Below are 27,576 nucleotides of genomic sequence, written 5' to 3'. Positions count from 1 at the left end.
AATCACCACACCAATCAGCCGCTGTCTTTGGATGTCATTTATGCAGTAGAATCCCGAGTCGACGTCGCAGTGGTCGTACTGGTACATCATGGCACTCCACGTCCCCCCCAAATCTTCATGATCCGGTGAGCTGCAACGCAGATCCGATCACACATCATGCAGACATCTTTCTTCGAGGTTTCTCGGGCGGGGAAACATGATTGGATTTCTCGCAGGATTCTCTTCTCTCATTACAGGCTTTCTGCGTTTCGTCAGGCACGGGATCTGGATTATTCGCGCCTTCTCGAAAGGCAAATGGAAAGCACTCGTCGTGTCGCTGACATGCTTCAGGGACCTAAGGCTGGGTGTCGCGAGTAGGTATTACTACTTTGTAATAGTAGCTTTTCGGGGTTCTACAGTAGACTACTACCCTCCATAGTGGTACTCAGCTCTTGGTGACTTGCGCCTTCTTACAGTTTGAGGCAAGTCATCACGTCGAGATGAAACGCTTGCGGTAGATACCGTGAGGCTACTAATGAAATGTGGCCGGTGGTGGGTGTGCATGATCCTCGATCTTACATTCTCTACTGTGTGACCCCCGCGCGTGGTTATTATAGGTCCCGTCAAGGTGAGACATGTTTTCCGGCTCATCTCCAGAACGGCTACGCTTGCTTAGGACTCGCGGGCTGAGTCGACGAACATTTGGGTAGCACATTAGCCCGTTAGCCCGTACTCGCGAAATCATCCTGATTGGGCGAAAGCCCCCATTCGGGTCTCATGTTCAGCATCTTATGGTAGCTGAAGACCAGCGCTGGTCGGATTGGAAAGGTGCTCCTGCAGTCTCCCACCTGGTGCAAGTGTGAGTGGTTAGAACCAAACGGTCTTCGGCGGATAGGCAAGGACTCGTCGCTTCAGTAACCCACACTTTGTTTCCAGCGCGGAGTTGAGCCTCTTCCGGAGATTGCTGGAAGACTACTACCACCGCGTGGGCAAGTTGAGGGTCTACTAGTGCAGAGTGCGCTTGGGAACTCGGCGAACGGGGCTAAAAAATCTCCAAGATCGGCTCAAAAAAGCGACTTTTGTGGTCTTTCATGATCGCGAAACTGACGTGTGTACGAGGCTTCACGGAGAGCTGTGTCTTTCTTGTCCTTCTGAGCCAGCTTCTGCTTTTATGGCGCGTCAGAGCGAAGGTTGGTAAAATGGGTCGGCCTGGTTTCCAGAGACACGCAGTACAAAGTACCAATGGCGACTCCCAGTTCCAACAGGCATTGATCTGTTGTTTGCATATTGGTAGGCGGTCGGTGCTCGCTACACGATCTGTGCATCGATCACAATAACTCAGCTTGCCCACATGCCAGATATGGAAATCGAGATCGGAGGAAGACATCACAGACTATCTATCCATGCTATAAAATTAGGCCTCAAAAACAGCGCCTTGAAGCTGCTACGATACTCTGAGTAGTGCGGTAGTAGTAGGTGAGACGATGATGATGATCTCGGTACCGTAGGAGTCCATGATCAGCCCTCTCCTCTCTGCTTTTTCGAATCTATTAGCCGCGCAGTCTGCAGATTAATGCGGGGGTGCGGCCTATGGAGGTAAACTGTCGAGGACTACAGGAAAGTTTGGGGCCAGGCTGATTGTATGCGGCTATGTGCTGTAGCGAAGATGGGGCGTGGCTTGAGAGAGCTAGAGCCTAAGATCAATTGGAATCTTGAATCGTGGTGGAACCAGGTGGGCATAGTCATCGTCGTATCGCCGCGTGTGGTTCACATACAGAGTGGACATGTGTCACCTGCAAAGTTCCTGGTGCTTTTCATGAGCGGATCTGGTCCTTGCGTCCCACAAGGGAGACCACAGAGTGGCTCCTTCGTTTTTGACCGACTTTTTTCCCCTCCCCACTGTGGAGGACAAGCGTGCCCACAAGACCGCCTCTTCACCGGAGGAGTCCAAGAGTTAGGCGGTTACCATGGGGAAGCAGGTCGAAGAGAGGTTCTCTTGAACATGGCGCAGCCATCGGACAGCCAGATCTAGATACGAGTCGAGGGGATCTGGATGCAGAGTCAGCACCGACTGGGCCAGACAGGAGCCTCGTTATCGAGTCATTGCCCATCAGATAAGAATCGGAATATGGCTCGGAGCCATTTCCGAGGATACGGTTGGGCCCAAAAAAGAAGGGTCTGAAGTGAGAGAGAACATGATTGAACAGCCACAATAGATGACGACGGCTGCCGAGGTCTCTGCCTCTGGCTTTGGGCTGGAAATCACAGCGCTTGGTCGGTCGGGAAAAGGACCAAATCAGTGGCCGGATGGGCCACTGTGAGGGACCAACAGGCAGTCTGAAATGGCGGAGAATGCATTCAAGAATCACGTGAAAGATCTAGACCAATAGGTAAGCAGCCCATGAGTGGGGAGACTCAGCATCGCGCAGCATACCACAAGAGAGCCTTCTTGAGGCAGGATACCGAGCCGCGCCACAATTTAAGGTGTCCACGCGACCGACTCCACTCCGTTTCGAGGTACCGTTCCCAGAGAGTGGACGTGAACCACGTTCAAGCTGAATTCCCGAAAGTTGCCACGGAGTGTAAGTAGTGTAGAGCCACAGCCACAAGGAACAGGAAAAAATTGTTGTCGAGCAGCTGAGATCGCAGGGACAGGGTGTGGCGAAGGTGGAGTGTGGCGAGAGGATCGTGGATATTGGTTGACCGAGAATCCTCTCAAGGCGACGAGATTGACCTGCGAAATCTGCACATCTAGCTGGATCGAAGGCTGATTTGCCGACCGAGGCTTCTGAGGTGCAACGCGTGGTGGCACTGTGGCACGGCCAGGCACACATTCCAGCCCAATCGGATGGTAGAGGAGCCTTACCAAGGCTGTGCTACATATGCACAGTTTCGACGTGTACGCTAAATCGGGATACCTACCGTATGGCCGAAATCGGTAGGATGAAGAGGCTTGAAGAATCAGATGAGAGGCGGGTATGTCCAATCGTTCCATAACACTCTGCCTGGTGTCTTATTGGTCTGTCATAATGAACCGAGCTGGTCATTTTTTCTGTTGGCTGCACTGTGCGTCGCTGCACAGTCACGACCGTGAGCTACGCGATTGCGTTGCTTTGCCCACCATTCTATGTGCGATCTGGCCATCCGTGGTCAGAGCAACGGAGCCCAGGTGAACTGCGCCTGCGCATTCACCAGGTCGGTTCCAAAAGTTGCCCGCTGATTGAAAGATGTGGGTTGACTCAGCATCTCAATTTACTCCAAGTATACACCTTCCAGGTAGAAGGTAGGAGGTCGTGGGTGGTACTAACCTGGTACCCCCGCCCACATCCATGGAAGCACGGCCAATGTGTACCCCCACCGAATGCAAGAAGCCAGACCAGGCAAAGTTTTGAGCTCAAATCCGTAGATTATGCGCCAATCGATGAGAGGCTATCCCAACCGACCTATGAAGAGCTTTGAAGCTGGTCGATCGACTGCTCCTTGAGTGTGTCAGGAGGTATCCAACATGAACACCGACCCCATACCGCGGATCTGCAGCTCCCACCCCTCCTAGCCCATCGGCTGATGATCTGATGCGATCAGTTACCGGTGAATGGCATAGAAATCCACAGCCGATTTGATGCTCGTTCATGTCGTCAAGGGTGCAGAGTAGGTGCTAGGCCGGGACACCTGTCGAGATCAGACTTTAAACTAGCTTTCACTCTATGCGCCTGTGTACTCAGTGTCTGATCTATAGTGCGCCTTATTCTGGTGACGCTGTTCTTTTGAGCGATAAGAACCTCTGTGCCTCTGTTGCAACTAGCGCGCGTGGTGGAGGGGAGGGGCCAGACTGGCCATGCGGGGTAATAGACATCCACCACCACCGTGTAGTCACCGTGACTCGGAGGTTTCTGGGAGCGTCGTGTTCCACGCATGGGGACTGACGATGATAAGTGCCTCTCTTCCTCGTAATGCGTTCCTGTCCCAAAGTCAGATGAGGAATCATCACCGGTCAAGCAATGTGATCACGTCTCCAGATCTCTACAAATCAAGGAGTCTCAGGAACAGACAACCCGGATTCTGATCGAGGGCCCCACCTCCCACGGATGACAGGATGATCTGTTCTCCTTTGCAAAGGATGGCGAACGGGTTGCGTGATAGTCTACCATCTTCCTTGTAGTGCCGATGGAGGGACTGCGCAGGTACCTCCTGGATCGTAGTATCTTCCTGATCATTGGGGAAGCGACCGGGGTCATTCAAAACTCAGCAGTGAAGACATCACGGTTACTGGGCCAAGCCCGTGTGTCTCTGCTCTTCAAGCTGTCCAATCCTCATGGCTCCACCGTCGTGCAGTGTGATCAGGAAAAGAGAGCCCCGGTCTGTCCCAGATGGATCGAGCGTGGCCGTCTCTTTTCCGTCATAGAGGCTAGTTGCCCGTAACCATAAATGAAATCTGAGAAAGGTGAGGCATCGGGTGCAAGAATGATCACTCCACCACTTGAGTTTGTCTCGATTGGAGCCAGTGAGAATGGCAGGCGAAGCGCCTGGCGATGGAGAGCTCTGAAGGCGGTGGGGTGATCCATGAAGACTGGTGAGGCCTAAATCTGTGACAAGCTCAGAAGGGAAATCATTAGGAAGAGCGCCCGAAGCCGTCGATGGGAAGAAAATAGAGGCCAGCCTTGCCTTGACCAGTGCAGCGAGAAATGATGCATCCACGTGGGCTATCCTACTGAGCGCATTGTCTTTGTCAGATCGACCTTAGGGCCTGGCTTGTATGGGAAAGCAACGATGATGGCGTGGCGGCGATCAATATTTTTTTCTCTCTCGCAAGCTCAAGGCATCGCGAGTGATGGTACTAGCATCATCATCATCATCATTCCTTCATCTTCTTCTGTTTCCAAGCAGGAGACAAGATCTGTGCCAAATGTCCGAACCCTCGCCAGCTACTCCGCCCTCGTGCCCTCACAGTCTGACACGGTGACGTACTCTAGTGTGGCCGTATTAGGCATTCAGACCTAAGCTAAGAGCCGGGGTTGAGTGAGGCGACCGTCGCTGGTATTCTTCCAACATTCTTGTGGAAACAAGTCCACGCGCGATTTCCAACCTTCTTTTTTCCCGCCACCGCTTTGGCACTCCGCGAGGTCAAGGTGGCGGAGTACATCAGTTAGCCATGAGCTTGAGCGTGCGGACACAAGGACTGTGGATGTGGTGTGTCACTTTGTACATTTTGGTTTGGACATCTGTAAATGAAGCGGAAATATTCACAATTGTAATTTGTTGGCTGCCTCTATGCTTCACCCTACTGCTGGGGCTGCCGGCTGGTGCTGGGCGCCAGCTAGGCCACGGCTAGCGGCCTGTTTGCCCCCTACTCACTACGCCTAGTGCCTATCCTTTGTGGGCTGTACCAGTACCTGTACCCAGATACCCACTCGTCACTCATCAGTATCCCTGTATCGAAATTATTGTAATAGTTCCCTCACTCCGATACCACTCATACATGTTGTGATTTGTCAATCGAAGCCAGTCACCTGCATTCACCACCTGAACTCTCGCTCTGATCTGCTCCTGTAGCGAGTGCTTACACATGTAGGTGCCGTGGATGGAATTGATGAAACCTAACTTGGCTGAAATTTATAAAACAGGGGACCATCCAGGGCTTTGGGAGTCAGTGCACATTTGCATGATATGATCATAAATGATATGACCGTACGCAAATCTAATACCTATGTACATACACACCTGTCACTGTCATCCAGCCACCAGAGAGGCCCTTACTGACCCAAACAGAGACACTCTCCAGTGACGATACGTGACACTGAGCCTAACTCTTCAAGTGTGCAACTGTGCATAGCCCCTGGTACAGGGTCGCGGTATGAGTAATATCTCGTAGTCATATATTATGTAACCATGTATAATACTAATAATACAGCTTCAGTGCATGAGCTCTGGATCACGTACATGTACACTTGTCCACCAAGTCCCTATCGACGATCATCCGTACCTATACATGAGGAGACCTTTGAATAAATCCTTTTTTTTCTCGGTCAAAGCAAAGTCGCCCAAAACGTTGGAGTGCCAGTCCCTTAATAATATTGGTCTGGGTGGAGAATATTCATTTTTGGGGGGTTCCTTCCCATCTGAGGATTTTTATTTCATCTTTTTCCATTTTCTTTCATTGGAACGGTCCCGAACCCGTCCGCCCGTCTCTCAGGCTTTGCCCCTGTACGCTGGCCTCCCATACTACGACAGGTACCCATACAAACTCCGACCGTCGCCGACCTTCCATCGATCATTATTTCTCATCTTTCATGCTCTCTTGCAATTCGCCTGCAGGGGAGAAAAGGAAGACACTCGGCTGGCCTGTCGCCTGTTCAATCCATCTCCTGACCTCTTTGTAATCGATTGAGAGTTGCCCTCCTCTGATCCCATAACTTCGGGGCCCAGCCAGCATCTTCTGGATGTGGATTTGTCTTCGATCTGGCGTCCCCAGGGCATTCCGTACATACGTCGCTATTGCTCCACCGCCCCTTCTTCCCCTCCCTCTCTGAACACACACCTTCATTACAAGAGGCCTGGCTTGCCCTTCACACTCCCCGTCCCAGCAATTCCGCCGCAGGGATCTTCTTACTTGGCTGATGGTTGATTCCCATCTCCGGCCAATCTCATCCCCGGGTCAATTTCGCATATTTCACTTCCTGATCACCGATACCCCATCGATATGACCTCGCTCCTGGATCTGGATCCGTATGCGGTTCTGGGAGTCCCCAAGGACGCCACCACCGCCGAGATTCGTGCGGCCCATCGAAAGCGAGTGCTCAAATGTCATCCCGATAAAGTACAAGACGAAGCGCTCCGAAGTGCAGCGCAGGATGAATTCCAACGGGTTCAGCAGGCGTATGAAACCCTATCCGATGAAACTCGCCGGATACGCTACGACCAAAAGGCCAAGCTAGCGGAGTTGAAGCGTGAAGTGCTCGAACAGCGAAGACGAGCCGCAGAGGCAACTCCGGTTTCCTCCCCCCGCGGCAGCGGAAGCTCAAGTTTCCGCGAAGTGCGGGAAGGCCGCGTCTTTGAAGAACGAGTGCCCGTCGACATTCTGTTAGATGAAGAGCTGCGATACACAGAAGAGCCACGGTCAATGTCGCGCAAGTGTGAGGAATATAGCGCACGATACAAGACACGATCAACCGAAGAGAAGAAGAAGACACGAACGCCGATGAGTGCTTTCCGCGCTGCCAAGGATATTCGAGACACGACCAAAGCCAAATATGCTGACCAGGCCAAACAACGGGACCGCGATCGCCGCAGTCAAGCCTCCGCCAAATACGACTATTTCGACTCAACCGCAGAATCTGACGACTCGGATTCAAGCAGACCTGATCTCTCGGCGGGCCGTGCCAAGCGGCCGGTTTACCGATCCCGCGAGTCTCGTGAATCTCGGGAATCTCGCGAGGCTTACGAAACGCGGGATTTGCCCCGGGACGCGAGGGAAATCCGGACTCGGTCGAGAGAATACGTTCAGCGCCGCACTGGATCCTATGAAGAAGATGAGAGCCAACCCGTTTCTAGCCGCTACAGCAGCCGTAAGCATGACAGCTTATATCACGACGCTGAAGAACATATCCAACGTTCCAAATACGAAGGTCCGCGGGGGTCTCGGTCTCCACAGCGACACCGTGGTTACGAGTCCACCGAGCCAGAGGCGAACACCAGTCGACGCGCGGGACGGTCCTCCCGCTCTGCACGACCAGAGTCAACATCACGCCATAACTCCTGGGAAAAGCTTGAGTCTCCGCGCCGGGAGGTCCCGAAAATGCCCACCTCCGCTACATCTCCCTACAAGTCCTCAATTCGCCCATCTTTGTTTGGAGCACGCGCGACTACCTCAGCAGGGTTCACCCGGCCGAAACGCGAGGGTTCCAGTCGAGAAGAGCCGACTCTGGAGAAGATGGCCCGCGAGGAAATTCCTGTGCGGCCGTCCCGACGCTACGACTCGGGTTATTCCAGTCCAAATACGCCCGAGATGCCTGCCAGAGGAGCTTCGCCTAAGACGACCGCTCGCTACAAGATCCTGGATCCAACCACCACAGAGCCTTCCAAGTCCTCCAAGTATCGTGCAAACTCCCCTGTTCGGATCACCCCCAAGCGTGCCAGTACGTTTGCCTCCTTTGAGAAAGAGTCACCTCGAGTCGAGGTGCGTACGGTGAGGCCGGGGCGTCAATACGATGACGAATTGCCCATCCGATCGCGTACTCAAGACGTCAAGTACGCCCGTGAGATTCGACCGAGCGAGGTCTATGTTTCGCCGAGTCGATCTCATTACTACAGTGACCCTCGCGACCCGCCAATTGGAAGACGACAATCTACCGCTGCATAAATGACAACATATAAATGACGACAGTCTAACGCTCGTGCACCTTTTTTTTTCAATTTCTGAATTTCATGATCGCATTTCTTGCATATTTACCCCTATCTACCATCACGGACATCATGCACTTTAACATCAGAGGGGAAATCTTCAGTATCTTTTCAGGACTCCTTGTCTCTATCTGGTCGAGAGTGACTGTGGTTGATCCATATCAGGACTGCAGCAGCACTCCGCCACCTCCTACTCCCCATTGCCATCATCACTACCATGATCCTTACCCCCACGCCTCGCCCTCCCCTCCTGCATCATTATCATCATCATCGGGTACGGAACATTCGTGAAAGCCTTGACTTCTTGCCCCTTTGAGTCTACCCACAAGATCTGCTTGATCTGTACCGTTTCAGTTGAGGCTATTGAGACCATTGGATTCTGTGCAAGGTCAAGAACCGAATATTCTCCACTCTCCTGCATCGGGGGCGGAACGATTTTATCTGGATTGGGTACCCACGCATGATGAGGCGCTCCCTCCCACAACGGACATTTCGTCTTCATACATCTGTATCCCTTTATTGGCGTCTCTGGATCACACATAGGAATGGCGTCATCCCTTTGTCTTTCTCAGGATATGGAGGATTAGCAAATTACAATACAATATATCAAGTGCGCCGAGGCGCTGCTCGGGCACTCTATCTCAACACTATTCCTTTTTTTTTGAAGCCTTTAAAGTCTGAATTCCACATTTAACCACGCGGTCGATGAATCTAGCATAAAGACGAGAAACTGGGTACTCTCAGCCCGGCTGTGCTGATTCGTTTGTTACCTGAAAAGGTGCTAAAATTTAGCATTCGTTCCAACCGTACCCTCGTTTACCGACTAAGAGTTGCGGAAACGGATCCAGTAGACATTCCTAGTTAATGCTAGCATGTATACACAGCCATAAACTTAGGGTTCTCGCTGTTTCTCACTTGCGACCTTGGAGTAGGTACTCGTCGTATAGGGACCTCCGGTTTTAATCGATGGCGCCTCATGTCCGGCTCCTTGTGCTCTTCATGGAAGGCAATCTTTTTACCCAGGTAATGGAAGAATCAGATATAAGTCCCGTTACTTCCAGCTTATGTCATGAGTAAGCATGCACAAGACTAAAATCCAGGGGACCTTCTCAAAGTTTGACTAGCAGTAAACGCTATCAGGGGGGTATTAAATTAGAATGATAGAATCTGCAACCGAATCACCCTTTACCACTGTATCGGCGTGGGATTGATTCCTCCGTACATGATCCATAGGACAAGACTACCAGCCGATGCCTCCAGGATCTTTCCCAGTGTGCTTTCTGGTCTAGATCGCCTCAAACCAACACGTAAAAGACACACATCTACAGAGAAGAGCAAATAGATTAGTTGGTGCGGAGTGAATTTTGGGGGGGGGGGAAGAAAAAGTTCTGATGTGAATCATTGGCACTTACCATGGAAAGACCCAAAATCATAGAGCACCAGAAAAAGACATTCTATGAGAATTGAGCGGTCAGAAGTCGATCCACGTGAATAGAGAGACGGAGAGTGTTTTTCTTTCTTGTATTGGAAGTGACTCACGTTTAGTGTTTTCTTGCCCTTGAAGAATCGTGATTTTTGGACCGCAACGATGGGTAGTTGCAGCATCATGGCTCCAAAGCCATATCCGCGCAGTTTCTTGGTGATGCAGCTCATCACTACTTCATGGAATATAGAGCTCACGAGGAATGTGATGAACATGGCCACGGGCTGGGAGAATTTTGAGCGAGAGGGGAAGTAGACATGGCGGAAGAGGAAGTGGTGGACGGGAACGTTCCACTCGCGAGAGAACTCCAGCCTGTGGAGTGCTGGTCAGCAAATTGTCAAGATTGAAATGATATCATATTACCTCTTGTTGACTCCGATATGAAAGGAAGGGGGGAGGCCGATCTTACCAGTCGCAGGAATTCCACCAGTCGGAATAGAAGTGGCGATCCGCAAATCGAGTGAGCTCTGCGAATGCCCCGAGGACATATTCGAAGATGACCAGAAAAACCAGCAGAAAGGTCACCATGAACGGGAAGAGAAGCATGCTGATAGTTTCTGCCAAAACCAGCGCCTTGTCAGCCACGCTATCCAGCGCTTCCAGTTGCCCATGTGCTTCACTGAGCACGGGCACGATAAATTCCTCGCTGGTCAGAGTGAGCAAAAAGATGCATCCAAAGACAGCGAGTGTTTTCCAAGCAATTTCGGCCCAGCGGCGGTTTGCTCGGCGGGGGTATTCTAGCTCATAGCAGAGGGTCGGGCAGCACACAAAATCGGCATAGTTGGCGTAGCTCAGATTCTGGGGGTAGGAAATATTGCCCAGCGGTGAAGTCAGCTCGGTGGCTAGGTCTTCACGCAGTCGTTCCAGTGGTTCCGTGTCGTGATCCATATCGGGGGTCGGCTTCAGCGATGGGCGGCGGCGTTTGGGCTCGGGATATCTGATATCTGATGGAGAGGTCGGCTCAATGGGCCCTGGTTTGTCCAGAGCCGCAAGGCGACGTTCGATCTCGCTCAAGTGACCATTGTAGAAGGCGTATGAGTGCAGTTTCATGAGGATTGTCAAAAGGTGAAGAGTGAAAAACACCTGCGCGGTCCACGTCCACAGCCGCAGAAACGGCCAGCTTTACGGAAGATCATTTGTCAGTCACCAGCAGGGCCATCATTTGCTTGGGATTTGTGCGAATCAAAGGGAGTAGAAGCTTACTTGATCCAGACGGCAAGCCATAGGACCTCCCCGATGCTTTGTATAATCATGCCCCCGTGTGCCCACTGCAGCCATTTTGGTCCCTTGCGGTAGAGCCGATGCAAAGGCAGCACCAGTGCCGAGCTCGCCACCATCGCGAGATCACTCAATCCGAGCTCCCACACATTGGCCGAAAGCAGACTCCACACCCGCACTCGCAGTGGATATCCAGTGTCCTTGATGTTCCGCAGCACCGTCGTCACCACCATGATCACGAGGCTAATCCAGAACAGAGTGAAGAAGCCGCGAAAATCATGGTGATCGCTCTCCGGATCAAAGTGTGAGACTCGCGGAACGTAATCGATGGTATAGAAGAGACGATTTCGTAGACGAACTTGCTTGCGGGCTACTGCGATGGATTGCGCTGAAGGGGGAGCATCTTCGGGGATGGGAGTCGAACGGCCGCTGAGCATCCGCGAATCAACAACGTTAATCTTTGATACCAGGTCATGCTGATTGTATGACGGACCCGACTTGACTGACCTTGTATCCGAGCTCAATTTGTCCACTGCAGGATTTAAATGGGATTTATCGACACCATTATGGGTGTTTGATGGGATGGGAATGGCGCGCGGCCGCAGGACGGACGGATCGTGTTGTTCGACGGCGCTGGACATCTTGAGCTGAGAAGAATATCAAACACGATTGCTGAATTCAAAAATGACACAAATGCAGATTTTTACATCAAGCACGACCGGTGTCAGTCAGAAAGGGCAGGTGGACTGCTTCCGACCGCATTTAAATGTTGTTGACTGATTCTCGTTCCACGGAGTTGTCATCGGGCGGATGCCGTGAAGGACGATCAATCGCGCACGGCGGGTCTCCCTCGACATACGTCAGTCGAGGGGCTTTCTTCGGGCGAGTTGACAATACGGATACGAGCGTGACAAGGTGGATTCGCACTGAATTTCAAGGCACTCGGTGACTGTTCGTCAGTAACTTGTACGAGCACTGGCGCAAGAGGGACGACAAGTACACTGAGACTTCAGCATCCAGTCAAATAGCGAACTGACATGTTCCTCGGGTAACCCTACAGTATCCTCTCGGTTTTCCGAGATATAAAGTTCCCAGAAGTGGCCGACCCAAAGTATGGATGTACCTCAAATCAGCGCTGGCTGCGTAAATGCCTCGACCCCATGCAACGAATGCGACCGACCATCCCATGGAGGGTTGTACTGCTACAGATATCAAGCCAGCACCGGTGGGATGTTTCCACAAGATCTACAAACGATACTTGAGCCATCATCTTGGCCGCGGACCATCAGGCGACCCACGAAATCTCAGCCATGATTCTCGGCCAGCTCAGTGCCCATTTAGCTTTGTCAGGCCTCCTACCATCTTGACCGGACGGGGGCGCTTTATTACGTCGGACAGTGTGCATGTGGCATCGATCATAAATCGTGAATCAGGGAGTCTATTACTGCGGACAAGGTGGGATCAGATTACGTCTGAGGCAAGAGAATAATTTTTTAGATCACCGCTTTTGCGCTTTGGTGCAATAGACCACGCAGTGGTCCATTACCGGTGCATATGATATATATTTATACACACAGAGAGTAGAATGGCAGCCTGTGCAGTAGTATACGCAGATGTACGTCAGATCTGATATTGGGAAGTGAACAGTCCCTGACTGCGTGGCACCCCGTCACCTCGAGCACAGCAATTGTCGATGAGTGATGGAAAGGCGGTCAGTGACGATCAGCCCCGGAGACAACCTCAAGTTTAGGGCAGCCACCAATGGAACTGGCTGTGGACTCAGGCATGAAAAGTTGCCTTTCTTGTCTTAGTGCGGTTCCACCCGCGCCAAGAAGCCAGGTCGACCCAAGTCACGGGCCAGAATAATAATCATGCTCGAGCTGATCCAAGCCGACTGCTGCGTTGCTGCACTACGGAACGGCCTCGCAACCTTACCGGACCTACAGGAGAAATCTCGTCGCAGATCATTCTCGTCCAAATTTCTTCATTGCCGTTCAGACCTCTCCCCGCTAGGGGCTGCGGACCATCATGTCTTCTTGTGAGTCGCCCGCCGGACCACCCCCTCATTGTCTCCCCTGAAGTTGCTGCAGTCCGCTGAACCCCACATCTTGCACAGTGAAGCAATTCATCCGCAATGTTCGATCGGCCAAGACCATCGCCGACGAGCGGGCGGTCATTCAAAAAGAGAGTGCTGCCATTCGAGCTTCATTCCGCGAAGAAAGCCATGACTCGGGCGTCCGGTGAGTGCGCTCCATTCAGATGGCATTGTTTCCTTGTGCCCGGCAGCAGATGATGCTAACGTAACCTTCCAGGAGGAACAACGTGGCCAAACTGCTGTATCTCTTCACCCTCGGCGAACGAACTCATTTTGGTCAAATAGAATGTCTGAAGCTCCTTGCGTCTCATCGGTTCGCCGACAAACGATTGGGGTATTTGGGGACGATGCTTCTACTTGACGAAAACCAGGAGGTGCTGACGTTGGTCACAAATTCCCTGCAAAAGTGAGTAGTCTACTTGACGGCGAGAGATATCATCAGACAAGATTGGAGATGCTGACGATGCTCCAGTGACTTGAGCCACTCTAACCAGTACATCGTCGGTCTCGCCCTCTGTGCCCTCGGCAACATCGCATCGGTCGAGATGTCCCGAGACTTGTTCACCGAAGTGGAAAACCTCATGTCCACAGCGAACCCCTATATTCGTCGGAAAGCTGCCATCTGTGCCATGCGCATTTGTCGCAAAGTCCCGGACCTACATGAACACTTCCTGGAAAAGGCAAAGACGCTACTCGGGGATCGCAACCATGGAGTTCTGCTGTGCGGTCTGACCTTTGCAATCGACTTGTGCGAGGCAGAGGAGGAGGATGAGGAGGGTCCGGAGGGAGTCATCGAGGCATTCCGTCCGCTGGCTGGTGGTCTTGTGCGAGCCTTGAAAGGTTTGACCACTTCCGGGTATGCACCAGAGCATGACGTGTCGGGCATTACGGATCCTTTCCTCCAGGTCAAAATCCTACGTTTCCTGCGTGTACTTGGGCGAGGTGATGCGGCAACCAGTGAATTGATCAACGACATCCTCGCGCAAGTGGCCACAAACACTGATTCTTCTAAGAATGTGGGAAATGCCATCTTGTACGAGGCTGTGCTCACTATCCTTGACATTGAGGCGGATTCGGGTCTGAGGGTGCTGGGTGTGAACATTCTTGGAAAGTTCCTGTCCAACAAGGACAACAACATTCGCTACGTCGCCTTGAATACTCTCAACAAGGTGGTGGCCATTGAACCCAACGCGGTGCAAAGACACCGCAACACCATCCTGGAATGTCTGCGGGATCCCGATATCAGTATTCGCCGGCGAGCTCTTGATCTCAGTTTCATGCTGATCAACGAGAGCAACGTGCGCGTCCTCGTCCGGGAGCTACTGGCATTCCTAGAAGTGGCCGACAACGAGTTCAAGCCAGTGATGACCACGCAAATTGGAATTGCTGCCGACCGCTTCGCCCCAAACAAACGCTGGCATTTGGACACCATCCTTCGGGTTCTCAAGCTGGCCGGAAACTACGTCAAGGAACAGATCCTCTCCTCATTTGTCCGTTTGATTGCCACCACCCCTGAGTTGCAGACCTATGCTGTCCAGAAACTCTATTCCTCCCTGAAGGAGGATATCTCCCAGGAAGGCCTGACAATAGCCGCCACGTGGACGATCGGTGAATACGCCGACAGTTTGCTTCAAGGCGGCCAATACGAGGAGGAAGAGCTGGTCAAGGAAGTTCGCGAGAGCGACATCGTCGACTTGCTCACCAACATTCTAAACAGCACCTACGCCAACCAGATCGTGGTGGAATATATTATCACGGCTACTATGAAGCTCACCACGCGCCTTTCAGATCCCGCACAAATTGAACGTCTGCGACGACTCCTGTCTAGTCGCACTGCCGACCTGAGTGTAGAGATTCAACAACGTGCGGTCGAGTACAGCAACCTCTTTGGCTATGATCAAATTCGCCGGGGTGTCCTTGAGCGAATGCCTGCACCTGAGATCCGGGAAGAGCAGCGCGTATTGGGTGCGCCAGCCAAAAAACGCCAGAGCAAGATTCTTCGCGGCAAGTCCACGAAGGTTTCTAAGCCTGCCGATCATGATTTGCTCCTCGATCTCATGGGTGGCTCCGACGCCCCTGTCACAAGTCCAACATCAAATGGGTCCAACACCGCCGATCTGCTGGCAGATATCCTCGGTGGAGGGGACTCGAGCACAACCTCTCCTGCTCCTGCTCCTAGTGGTCAGGCTACAAATCACAGTTCAATCATGGATCTGTTCGGCTCAGGCGGCGCTTCGCCTTCTCCACAGCCAGCTCAGCAATCGGCCTCCGCCTCGCTGGACTTGCTCGGTGGCGGAGGTGGCATGGGTGGCATGGGTACCTCCGTGCCGTCATCGACTGCGTCGCCCGCGCCCCCAACCGCAGCCACACCCGCGCACAATGTCTTCAACAAGGATGGTCTTGTTTTGACGTTACAAGTGCAGCGTAGCGGCACCAATGCTCAGATTCTGGCCCGCTTCCGCAACGACTCCAACTTCGACACCTTCACCAACGTTGGCCTACAAGCTGCCGTGCCGAAGAGCCAGCGCTTGCAGCTGAGTGCCATCAACAAGTCTGATCTGCAGGCTGGTGATGAGGGCACCCAGACATTACGCATTGCTGCACTCAATGGGGTATGCCAGTCTCCAAATTCATTGTTTGATTTTCGCTTCGTACTAACCACCGTAACCTCCGCACTCTCTAGGCCCTCCCACCCAAACTTCGACTTCGCCTTCGAGTATCGTCGACTCGGGATGGCAATGCAGTCACAGACCAGGTCGATTGGTCGGAACCTTAAATAACTCGGCTACGATTCGGGTTTGTTCTCTGCATGATTAAGGGGGACGCGTTTGCGAATGCAGACCCTTCTTAGTGACGAAAAATGGTCTTTTTCTTTTACCTTTAATCCACCCAGCAAAATATTCTCCCAATGTCCACCCCAACTTTCACATCCGCTTAAGATCACTCACGTCTACCACCCTTTCGATCGGTCTCGCAGCACATAGACACCTGTTCTTTTGAAGCGAAGACTGGTTCTGTATTGTTGTCATAATGCTCACCGGTATCTTTTTCTCCCTCTTTATTTTCGATTCTTCCCCGCTTCCCGAGGGTTGGTGACGAGTGGATTTTGGTGGTTGTCTGTATATGCTTTTTGTGGGTAGAGTGTTCAAATGACAAAGTCCATGTCGCATGGCTCCATGAACGACGCCGGTACATCAAATTTTCAGAGACTCGGTTTCTTGTAGCGCTTAGATTTGAATACCACGACAGTGATTACTACACTATGCCTGTTGATATGTCCGAGAACTATCCATTTATCCGCTGAATTGGGGCACCGTGCTCAAATTCCAGTGGTCTTACCTAAAGGTGTGTATCTAAGGTCTAACGAGATGCTGCGGGATGCACTCCCTAGGGCTGTCGAACCTATCGCACAAATTGATTGAGGTGGAAACAATTCCAAAATACCAATGAAAATCTTGTGATGTCAACCCGTGTTAACTAGCAACATTTACTAACAAAGAAAGACTAAACATCAAGTAGCAACGAGAGAATGCGATCCGGTGAAAATGGCCAGACTCCATTATATCTCGTCCCAAGATATGACACGGGGCAAGGGCACAGCCTCCTAAATAAAACCAAAACGAAACAAACGTCCAGCGTAGTATGCAATCAGAGGAAAACCAAATGTCACCAGACGCGAATTGCCCATTCTTCGGGTATATTCACCTTAGATCCTGGGTGGGCTAAGATTCTGTTTCCTGAGGCAACAGGATTCTTACATGTGCTCGATAGGCTCTTCAGGAAGCAACACTTGGCCCTCTCTACGATGGGACGGAAGACAGGCCTTCAAAGGGGGGCGAACAATGTCGTTGAAGAGGAATGTGCCGTAGACAAGAAGACCAAAGCCGGCCACTTGGAGCCACTTGAATGACTCCCATCCAAGGCCAAGAGAGACCAACCAGATGAAGAGGGTGCGGCAGGTGTCAATGGTACTGCGTGAAGTCGCAGATACTGTGCGGGTGACGGATAAACCAAAGAAGTTGAAGCCACTGAATAAAAGATGTTAGGCCAATGCCGAAGCTTCAGGAGCGACGGGCGGAGCAGCAATATCGCGTCTGCCTTCCAGACAGCGAAGAAGTCTTGAACTTACCCAATACTAATCATGATCAGAATGCTAGAGATGGCGACAGCGCGGTTCGTGGTGATCTCGCGCCAACCCTCCTTCATATCGAAATAGCCATATCGACCTGCATCAGTGCTGCCAACTGCCAGATGCAGAACAATCATGCCAATCAGGGTGACTGAGAACCCAAAGATACCTTCCCAGCCCACGACTTGAAGGGGGTCCATAGCATAGTTCTCCAGGATCCACTCCTCGAGCACAAATTGCGAGGCTGTGAATATTTGCGCGGCTGCAATCAACAAAACGCCAATAATGGTCTGTACTGCTTCAGGAGTTCGAGCCGTCATTTCAGCGCGAGTGCCATCTTCATGGCTCAGTTCGTGACCACTTTCGCTTCCGAACAATGCACCAGCGAGACCCACAAGAGCCACACCCAGCACGACGACGATGAGCGCAGTCCACTGGTACAAAAAGAGTTTTCGACGCAGGAATAGGACGCTGAACAAACCCACAAAGAGAACCAGGGCTCCACGGGTCATCTGATAAATACTCGCCGCAACGAAGAGGAGTCCGACATTCATCAAAGTCGTGCCCGCAATGTCGCAGCATGATGGGGCAGCCAGAAGAAGAATGCGCCACCCTCGCAGAAAGATCCGATCCTCGTGATCGCGCAGAGGTTTACCGGGGGCATGGGTGGTCGCATCTGCTAGAGTTTGATCTTCGTCCTCTTCCCGGTCGTGAACGGGTTGATAGCCACCCTCGAATAGCGGGGAGGGTTCGCGGCCGAGCCGAGGAACGACAAATTGTTTGTAGAGGATGGACAATCCGACGACAATCCAGCAACCCATTTCGCCGATGAACATCTGCGCCCTGAATAGTCCCGAAGCTAATAGTCAGCCACAGCCCGACGCCAACATGGACCCCTCACGAGCTCGGGGCTGCCCGCACGGACGGTATTTGCATACGTTTGAATCACCGGCTGCTCAAAGAGCTTGCGATCTTTGGGATCAGTAGCTTCGCAGTCTCTCACACATTGCATGTCCTTTGCGGGGATGTGGAGTTAGCGAGGGCTCGATCTGAAGCACGGGTTGAAAGAAAGGGCTCGTACCTGGTACTTGTTCAGAATCGTGTTACAGACTCCGGTCACGAGCATCATCGTGACCAGAACTGGTATGAGACCACGATTCTCCATGATAGTATAGCCGCTATGGCACTCATATATTAGATAGTTGGGGGAGGCAGAAGGGGCAAGGCAAACAAAGAAGCCAAGCGGATTGAGAAGAGGGAGATGAGGAGAAGGAGCGGAGAAGTCGAACAAAGCGGAGATGGCTGGACAGGCTTATCGCTTATCAACATGATCAAGCAGACCAGATGACACGACTCGGTGGGTCCACTCCACTTCTGGGTCCAATCCTGCCGAAGCTTCAATTCTCACTATTGGAATGCTTGTCCATCAGTCTACGCAGGAGGTGCAGGAGGTACCAAAGGTACAGTACATCGTGCAGCCACCCTGACCGTCGTGTGCTGCATACACCTTTCCAAAAGACAGTGGCACTTACATGGATGACAAACGCTGGACCCTACACATTTTTCACTCGCAAAGGGCAAGGAAAATCAGCCCGACGTCGTATCATTCATAGATCTTGGACGAGGTTGGAGCCAGCTCGCCTTCCATAGCCTCGTTCTCGCGAGCATCGCTTGTCCGAGAGACAAATCGTGCGATCTAGAATCTGGAAGTACATATCGAAACGTCATCATCGCATTCTTACGACGAGATAGTTTGAAAGTCTGCGGAGAGGCAGGCATCCAAGACAATAATTGAACAGTCGTCATTGAATTATCTTGATATCGATAACATCATGAAATCAGATGCTTGCTCAGAAATGAAATGGTCATCGAGCGCCAATTATTTTCCGATGATTTTTCCCACTCGCTTTCGCCCAATACAACGCCATCGCTGATCCAAACAGAAACCTCGGAATTGAAACAGAAAGCACAAAAGACAGATCCTGGTATCACTCGACAAGTAGTGGGATAGACACGTACATGCACTGAAACAAGAAGAAAAAGGGGGAATGGTGGGCAGAAGTGGTCGTCCAAAGACAGACAAGGTGGCGGGGATGAACGAGAAACCAATGCAGCAGTCCCGCTGTTCGGTACAATACACGCTTTTCCAGCTCGCATGCAGCCCATGGTGAACTCAAAAAGACAAGAGAGAAAGGAATGCGAGGACGCCAAACTGAAAATTCGCCACGACACCAAGAAAGAACAAGAGGAAATGAATGAGTCCTGAGACGTGCTCAGCTCAAAAGCATTCTGCGGACCGGGTATTCAAATGATCCAAGAACGCATGACAGGGTACTCATGCGCGGGAGGAGATGGTGACACCGCCTCCTTTCAAACCAGCCTTGGCCTCCTTCTGCTCTCGCTCAAGGCGATCCCAGTCAATAGTGAGGCCTGCGAGAATACCGGCGTTATGGTCTTGAAGCTCCGGCGGGATACGCATCCACTCAGCTGTAAGCTTGGCGGACTCTTCATCGTACTCCTCCGTCCACTGAGACCAATCAACCGTTTCGTTGTTCTCGTCCCGTGGAGTCTGTGTCGCCCCAGCCAGGTCGTCTGAGTCAGGGGAATACTCGGTGGGTGCTCGACCCGCACGTTCGGCTTCTTCATCCGCCTTCAATTTGGCGCACAGATCGTCCAGGTAGGCAGTGCCGTCCCGTTGACGGATGTGCTCAACAATAGGTCGGAAGGTATTGGCAAGCTCTTCGCGAGTGAACAAGGCATTAGCCCAGAGATCAGTGGCTTCCGGTGCACTCGGCTGCGAGTCGGACTTCTTCACCGTTTCCTGAGGCGCAGGGAGCGCATGACCAGCATGAGCAGGGGAGTTTTGAGCCAAGGCGAGCTGGCTTGTCGCGCGGGCCATTGGAGTCGCCATGGAAGAGGCTGGAGTAGCTGGACCAGGTCTCACGGACGAGGTCTGGGGTGGATCAGAGACAAGGCCTGAGCCTTGAGTCGCTCTGCCGCCTTGAGCGCTAGCGGTGAGGCCAAGACCGATGTCGAGACTATCGCGGAAGTACTGGAGAGGATCTTCAATGACCTCGTCAACCTCAGGCTTGTGGTTTTCTTCGATGTGCTTGTCCAACGCAGCCTGAGTGGGAAGACCTTGGTAATGGTTTGGACAATCAAGATCGCTACACTTGAAGGGGCCAAGCGTAGGCGCAGATGGTGGCTTGACGTCCATAGCTGCCTTTTTGAGCTTTGCCTCTGCATCGGCCAACACAGGAGTTTTGGAGGCTGCAGTGGGTCCAGCTTCAGAGACCTTGCGTCTTTTCGGTGGTGGGAGCTTGAGATTCTCAGGAGCCAAAGCACCAGGACCATAAGCCGGAATACCTTGGGGGGATGGAGCACCGAAGGGTGCAGCGGCGACAGCTGCAGACTGACTAGAAGCACGAGCGGCACGCTGCAGAGCTTCATCCTGTTGCTGGTGCTGATGTTGCAATTGCTGAAGATTCGCAGGAGTTAAGGCGGAGGTCTGGACAGACTGTTCTGGCTCGATCGGCACATTGCCCTGCTCGGCAAGAAGTCGTCGCTCCTGTTGCTGCTGAGCGCGAGACAGCATCATGTGGAAGAGTTTTCGAATGTACAAGATGGCTCCACTGAGATAATCAGGTGTGACGGTGAAGTGATCAGTGATAGTCCAGTCATGGGTATTGGTGAATTGGCGCCACACTTGATGGCGCATAGCGAACAAGTTTCTCATGTTACGTTCTGTATTTGGCGCATTGGCCAATGCATGCATGGCCAGGATATCCAGTCGGCAGAGGCACTCCAGGCTCTTTTGAATCATGTTGACCATCTTCTCCTTCGATTCGGGCGAAATATCCTGAACATTAGTGACAGGGGCGGTTCGAGTAACCTCTTTGTAAAATTCCAACAACTCAGGTGAAAGATTGGTGTTCCAGTTATGATCGGCCGTGGCTCGATCAAAGTATTGGCCACGGAAAAATGTCCGCTGCAAGCTTGCTTCGACCGCCACACTCAGACTTGCACTGGTAGTGGAAGGGGCCTCCTGAGAAGAGGGTACATTGGCCACCACGTTCTGAGGAGCTGGGACGGCAGATGCTGGAGGACCTTGGTTTTGCTGAGGAGTGGCAGCAGTTGCTGCAGGCGCTGTTTCAATCGCATCATCGGGGGTGGGTCGTTTCTTTGATTTCGGGGTGAAAGCTGGAGCTTTTCCACTCTTCGCAGCGTTGGCCACTTGCTGAAGGCGCGAATTTGGCGCTTGCACGTCAATCGGCACATGCGGGGGTTGCTGTGGAAGAGGCACTGGCTGAGCCTGGACAGGGGTGTGAGAAACAGATGCTGTTGGCCGCGGACCCTGTTGAGCAACGGCTGACATGTTTCGCTGCTGCTGCAGAGCATGCTCCATGAGCACCCGCTGTCGGTTTTGCAAGAGGTCGCGGATCTGGTCATCGGTGAAGTTGGGCGATTTACTCCCCAGTTTCTGGCGCGCAATTTGGATATCTTGCTGCGTGATTGGTCGCAAAGTCATGGTAGGTGCTGGATTCGGGGCGTTCGGGGGAGCTGGACCCACGATTGGTCCCTGAAATCCTTGCTGAAGTTGGTTGTGGTTAGGCTGGCCTTGCGGGTGTTGCTGATTTGGCTGTGCAGAAAGGAGTTGCTGCCCTAGCTGGTTCGGTTGGCCATGCTGATTCTGTTGCGCTTGCTTCGCGCCGGCGATGTGGACAAAGTGAACCTTCTGCAGGTTCATCAGCCGACCAGGCTCGAGCCCTTGGTTATTCAGTGGGTTGCTACTGGACCAAGCCTTGAGCTGCGCCCAGGTCTTGATGTGCTGGGGGACCTGAGGATAATTGGCGATCATAGAGTGCGGGACCGGAACCCGATCCATCTCCTGCTGCTGTTCGGCAGTCATCTCATGGGCATTGCTCTGTTGTCGAAGTGCATTCAATCTGAAAATCTCGTTCTGTCGTTGCAAGTACGCCGCCCGTTGCTGAGGAGTCATAGACTGCGGATTTAGGGGCGGTTGATTTTGATTCATGGCGGCCGCCGAGTTGATGGTCCCAGTGGGATTGATACCACCAGGTCCACTCATAGAGTTCCTCATGTTTCCCATTTGGCCGTTGAACATCTGTGAAGTTTGAGCATCTTGAGAAAGGCCACCCTGCTGAGATTGCTGAGGGATCTGCTGTGGAGGCGGATGTGGCATATTCCCCCGAGCGTGGTTGTTGGCATGGTTGCGACGCTGGTTCTCGAAGAAGTCCCGGAGCTGCTGGTCGGTCATGGAGCTGAGGTGATCTTGCACAGCTTGAGGGAGCGAAGAGGGGATTTGAGGTCGACCTTGCATGTTTTGTCGTGCAACAGGCATTCCACCGGGGACCTGTCCCATGGTTGCCGGGCGAGATGGCGGCCGAACCTGGGCGGGCCCGGGAATAGGAGAGGTTTGAGTAGGAGACATGCCTTGATTGAGCATGGACATGGCAGGACTTTGCTGCTGATTAAATGGAGCCGGACCTGAAGGATTAACTTGACCCGACATCGCCATTTGTGCCTTGTGGGCAGCTTGGACTCGTGCCTGCTGCGCGTGAAACTGCTGCTGCATGTGTTGCGAGGTGAACATCTGCGTGTTCATTCCCATGGGATTCATCACGTCATTATTTTGGCCATTTGGGCCAGGCTGCGAGGTGAAGAGACCTTGCTGGTTGTTGAGCTGCGCCTGGCCCATCTGAGACGAGCTTACTGGGACTACCAATTGGCCGGCCTCCTGAGATCGAACACCATCCGCTTGTTGACCCTGGATGTTTTCGACGTTGCCGAAGAAAGTGTTGGAGTCCTGGCTCTGGGTTGCATTGTTTGGAAAGGCGGTATTGTTGCGCTGTAGGTTCATCATGTTCTGCACCATCGCCTGCTGGTTCATCATGCCGTCATTTTGGGGAGCAGCAGTGTTTGAGGAGTTACCAGCTTGGGCGTTCTCCATGCGTGACATCCGACGGCGCAAGTGTAGTGCTGCTTGAGTACGGAAATAGTACTGAACAGGGTCAATGCCTCGTTGCTGCAGGAAAATCTTCTGGTTGTCATCCATGCGCGTGGCCATCGTTCTTCTGATGCGAGCAAAGTCTTCTTCAGTGGATCGGCGCTGCATCTGCATTGCGAGCTGCGTAACCTGTTCCGAATTGAGGAATTGGGTATTAGAGGCATCGTCATTGAATCCGGGAACTTCATCAGCAGAGCGTTGTTGCAGTCGTTGCTGCTGCTGTTGTTGCTGCTGCTGTTGTTGTCGCTGCTGATGCTGGAGCATCGCATGTTGCTGCTGCTGTTGCTGCTGCTGGTGCTGACGTTGTTGGATTTGCTGACGCTGCTGCATCTGATGACGCTGCTGCATGACGGCTTGTTGATTCGGTCCATCTAGGGCCATTGCCATCTGAGGGTGGCCCTGGCCAACAGGTGAGGCTTGCATATTGGAATTCATATGGGGCATGAAATTGCCTGGCATCTGGCCCTGCATTGCGGATCCAATCTGAGGTGCCATTCCCGACTGAAGCGCGGCAGCAGCTTGTCTCTGACGTGTATCCTTGATGTGGTGGAGTTTCTCGTTGCAGTCTTTCTCGTAATCACTCTGGTAAAAGGTTCCAAGGAGTCAGTACAGGTAACACATCAAGCGAGCAAGAGGCGATGGCAGAGACTGCATGGGTATTGACAATAAATCGTTGGAGAAGGAGGAAGCAGAGGGGAGTCGAAAAGACACAGCAATGGCGATCGGAGATGGTGACAAACCCGTTCGATGGCCTTTTTGAAGGCATTGGTTTCGAAAGAGATGGCGGCGGTGGCCGCCTGCTTCAGATCAATCTGAGGCTGTATCAGTCGAAGTGAGGTTATCCTGAGTTCGGCAATCATGTCAGTCACGAAATCGAAACCAACTGTGGCAGGGACAGATCGTCATATTGGAGGATGTCTTGTCCTGGCTGGTTGACAACCGTCAAGCGTAGGAGAGAAGTAGAGGTGGAAGAATAACCGTCCATACTCACATCTGGTAGACATTCATTGCTCGGACTTTGATAGGCACATCATCTTTCCAACCCCCCAGTGGAGGTTGCTGGGTGAGCTCGTGAGCGACTTGGTTCATGATATGCTGAGCATTCTCAGTGCGTTGATGCTGCTGCGACTGTGGCGGCTGCTGTTGTTGCATTTGCTGCGGCGGCATTCCGGGACCAGGCATCCCCCCTCCAGGATTGGAGAACGCCGCGGGATTCATGGCGGAAGCCCCGTCAGTGAAGGCACGGAAGCAATCCAGACAACAATGAATAGGTCGTCAGCATTCGCTAGTCGGGGGTGAGTGATTGGGGTACAGGTTGGAGCAGGGACACGGGAAGCGCAGAATGGTCCGGGGATTGTAGGGGGATCGCGTGGTGGGACAAGGGAAAATGACGTGCGATGAGAGTTTGGTCAAGAACGAGTGAGGGGAACAAAAATCCTCAAGGGTGTGGAGGCTCGAGATATGGAGGGGGGTGGAGAGAGAGAAAAAGTGAAGTTGCAGGGTTGAAGGTTAGTTGCAGGTGGATGGAAAAAGAAGAAAGCCGGGTTGCTGGTGTGGAGCCCTGCGCTGGGTTCGAGTCGATCAGGGTGAGTGGAGATCAGGTTAGGAGGGTACGGTTTCAGGTGAGAGATCCGTCGAGGAGGACGAGCAAGTAGAGAAACTTTGCAGTGTGCAAGTGTGAGTGCGAATGTGAGAAGAAGAATACAAGGGGAAGGAGGCGGAAGCTGTTGAGCAGGTGAAACGAGAGTGTCTCAATGTCCGCCCGCACAACCCAGGATGAGGGGTGCGAGGCGTTTGGGCACCGGCCGTAAACAACTGGGAGCCGCGCGCGGCGGCTGACGCAGCCGAAAAAGAGGAACAGGAATAGCAAGGCTGTAGTCAAGTCCAAATGGACTGGATAAGGGATAAAATTGCAAGAGAAGGTGTGAAGAAGGAAAAGGTCGAGGGTGAAGGAAGTTGACGGAGAAGGTTGTCAAAGTGAGAGAATGGATGAGGGCTGCAACAACATTTCAACACCTGTTCCCGTTCGGCCAGGCTGAGGCTGGGCCCGACTCGCGATCATGTGGCTGCCGTCTCGGTATCTTACGATGGGTACAACTCCAATACTCACGTATTGCGGTACACTGGTACAGTGCACAGGTGTTCCACCCGTAAAGAGCCCAGTATGCATCCAGTCCTTTCTGATCTACTCGGCGCTATGGATTAATTTTCTAGAGGATCAATCGTCGTCGTCGTGCTCATTTTCCTCCGGGAGTGAAAGGGACAACGGTGGATGTGGAAGTGAAATCCGTTAGTCTGACCACCATCGTCCAGAGCTTCGCCCTTGGCTGCCATCCGCCAGTCCCACTTGAGTGCCGGGACAAGAAAGTTAGTGTGGACGAAAAAGATAAAGATCGTCCCGGCTGGTAGGCATCTACCTGTCATATCCCAGGATCCGACAATCGGTCAACCGTTGCGAGATGATTATCCTTGTCCACTCCTCTTGTTAGGCTCCTCTGTGGTCAACTTCTAAATTTTAAATTTTGATCCAAACAGAAGTAGTCTGTCAAGGCTCTCGTGGATCAGAGTCCAAGGGTTGAACATCGCTAATATACGCTCTGTGGCGGTGCACAGATTCAGACCATCTCTTGAGTCAATCTCTAAGCCGCACTCCATAGGGTCATGAGGAGCAGAGGAGGTGTATGTCTGTTGCGTGAATTGGTATCCAGTAGTGTATTACTGAATTACACACACACACTACTGGATGTGTAGACATCATGGTAGCTAGGCACGTACAGTACATAGTACAATAGTAGTAAGTACCTAAAGAGTACACGCTCTACACTATTGAGATATGTATAGCCTTCAGGCACTTTGTCCGCAGGTACTGATGATGATTTTCGCCTGGTCATCCGCCTTTATTTCTCCGTCTTCAACCCCGAGGTCTGTTGGAGCAGCCTTGAAAATCTGATTCTTTTGGACCATCATTTGCGACCACTCGTCGCCGTTGTTACCACCTTTCTCTCCGTCGTCTATCAAGCGGATTTGACCCATTCATTGCGCTTTGGGGTGTATCCATTCATCATACCTCAGCCAGATATAATTATGTCCTGGAAAATAATCCCTGTGTATACTGCGACCATAAGGTTCATACATATTCTGACGCTGCTCGCCCCGGCGTGTTCGTCTTCTTCCCAGCTCCACCCATCATTTCCACCTATCCACACCCCGATCTGCCGCCCTCCGTCGGAAAACCAGTGCGCTTTACAACAACCCTCGGGCTTATTATATTCTACAAGGGACATTGTTTGCTCAAAATTTGCTCTTCGCGTAATAAGTCAAGTGGCAGGCAGGAACCTATTTCTCTGCTCTAAAAAAAATTCATAGAAGGGGCTCGGTCTACCGAAGTTTGATGGAACCCGTGATTCCTTGAAACTTTCTCTCATTCCAGATTTTATTCAACCAACGAGACAAAGCGGTTCGCCGGAGGTCACGCCTCCCCAGTCAAAGCTGTGGGCTGACCATCCGGCGATTATTGCCGAGAGAAGCCATGAATGATATTCACTAGATATCATACAATTCATCAAGATCAGTAAGTTTTTTAGTTTTCTTGGGGAGGGATATGTAGTGGCGAGCTAACTCCAGTCGATCTTGTAGCAGTTGTTACCGGTAGCGTAGCAAGGGATTTAGTTCCCTGTCAGTAGATCTCTTGCCATTTTCGGGATACCCCGGTTGCTTGTCAGTCTGGTGATCCGCAGGACAAGAGAGGACGATTTTCAGGGACGGTTTCTCGGGCATATGTAAGAACCACACACTTCTAGATGCTCCGTCAACCCCGAATTTCATTCGATATAATTGTTCCCCTGCTATCAGCCTGACACTCGTGTTATCTCTTTATTTTGGCTGTACGCTGACACCAGTGGAATATGATCTTCCGCTATCATCGATATTAGTCGCCGCTACTGCGGCCGACCGGTATTTGACTTTAATTGGCACTCGCATCATCCCTGGGCTGTAATTGATCGGGGTCTCGCACCGCGACCTTTCAGCAACGGCGCTCTGTGGTGAATTTGCCTGGAATTTCGACTACGCCTCGACCTATATGTTGGGATCAGACTGCCTTGTGTATTTCCCTTTCTTCACGAGCTAGCAATCTACAAAATCAATCACTGTTCTCGGCGCAACGTTCCCCACATGATAAGCCCTTATGTCAAAGCAAATACTTCAAGGTTAAGAAGAGACTCAGGTGTGAATGCCCAGTGCGCTAA

General features: G+C 52.1%; 8 protein-coding genes across 8 annotated transcripts; 2 read left to right on the top strand and 6 right to left on the bottom strand.

The window, feature by feature from the left end:
- Positions 1-1,423: 1,423 nt before the first annotated feature.
- Positions 1,424-3,026, bottom strand: POX_e06742 (uncharacterized protein; the record flags this gene model as incomplete). Its single annotated transcript, XM_050115558.1, has 2 exons — positions 1,424-1,526; positions 2,902-3,026. 2 exons carry the CDS (start codon positions 3,024-3,026, stop codon positions 1,424-1,426), a joined length of 228 nt encoding a protein of 75 aa, XP_049968018.1.
- Positions 3,027-6,676: 3,650 nt separating this feature from the next.
- POX_e06741 (uncharacterized protein) lies at positions 6,677-8,335 on the top strand (the record flags this gene model as incomplete). Its single annotated transcript, XM_050115557.1, has 1 exon — positions 6,677-8,335. One exon carries the CDS (start codon positions 6,677-6,679, stop codon positions 8,333-8,335), a length of 1,659 nt encoding a protein of 552 aa, XP_049968017.1.
- A 231-nt stretch (positions 8,336-8,566) lies between these two features.
- POX_e06740 (uncharacterized protein) lies at positions 8,567-8,878 on the bottom strand (the record flags this gene model as incomplete). The annotated part of the gene is made up of 1 exon (XM_050115556.1): positions 8,567-8,878. The coding sequence occupies one exon, from the start codon at positions 8,876-8,878 to the stop codon at positions 8,567-8,569; it is 312 nt and encodes a 103-aa protein (XP_049968016.1).
- Positions 8,879-9,719: 841 nt separating this feature from the next.
- Positions 9,720-11,718, bottom strand: POX_e06739 (uncharacterized protein; the record flags this gene model as incomplete). Its single annotated transcript, XM_050115555.1, has 4 exons — positions 9,720-9,830; positions 9,916-10,171; positions 10,269-10,979; positions 11,063-11,718. The coding sequence occupies 4 exons, from the start codon at positions 11,716-11,718 to the stop codon at positions 9,720-9,722; spliced, it is 1,734 nt and encodes a 577-aa protein (XP_049968015.1).
- A 1,230-nt stretch (positions 11,719-12,948) lies between these two features.
- Positions 12,949-15,948, top strand: POX_e06738 (AP-1 complex subunit gamma-1; the record flags this gene model as incomplete). The annotated part of the gene is made up of 5 exons (XM_050115554.1): positions 12,949-13,115; positions 13,168-13,317; positions 13,390-13,578; positions 13,645-15,784; positions 15,856-15,948. 5 exons carry the CDS (start codon positions 12,949-12,951, stop codon positions 15,946-15,948), a joined length of 2,739 nt encoding a protein of 912 aa, XP_049968014.1.
- A 978-nt stretch (positions 15,949-16,926) lies between these two features.
- POX_e06737 (uncharacterized protein) lies at positions 16,927-18,466 on the bottom strand (the record flags this gene model as incomplete). Its single annotated transcript, XM_050115553.1, has 4 exons — positions 16,927-17,200; positions 17,302-18,144; positions 18,240-18,316; positions 18,383-18,466. 4 exons carry the CDS (start codon positions 18,464-18,466, stop codon positions 16,927-16,929), a joined length of 1,278 nt encoding a protein of 425 aa, XP_049968013.1.
- A 665-nt stretch (positions 18,467-19,131) lies between these two features.
- POX_e06736 (uncharacterized protein) lies at positions 19,132-19,467 on the bottom strand (the record flags this gene model as incomplete). The annotated part of the gene is made up of 1 exon (XM_050115552.1): positions 19,132-19,467. The coding sequence occupies one exon, from the start codon at positions 19,465-19,467 to the stop codon at positions 19,132-19,134; it is 336 nt and encodes a 111-aa protein (XP_049968012.1).
- Positions 19,468-19,636: 169 nt separating this feature from the next.
- Positions 19,637-24,547, bottom strand: POX_e06735 (uncharacterized protein; the record flags this gene model as incomplete). Its single annotated transcript, XM_050115551.1, has 3 exons — positions 19,637-23,911; positions 24,070-24,172; positions 24,321-24,547. The coding sequence occupies 3 exons, from the start codon at positions 24,545-24,547 to the stop codon at positions 19,637-19,639; spliced, it is 4,605 nt and encodes a 1,534-aa protein (XP_049968011.1).
- Between the last annotated feature and the right edge of the window lie 3,029 nt (positions 24,548-27,576).

The sequence above is a fragment of the Penicillium oxalicum genome, chromosome V, assembly GCF_001723175.1.
Source record: "Penicillium oxalicum strain HP7-1 chromosome V, whole genome shotgun sequence".
Classification (NCBI taxonomy): domain Eukaryota; kingdom Fungi; phylum Ascomycota; class Eurotiomycetes; order Eurotiales; family Aspergillaceae; genus Penicillium; species Penicillium oxalicum.
Note: the sequence above shows the minus strand (reverse complement) of the source record. Positions and strands in the feature narration are given on the sequence as shown.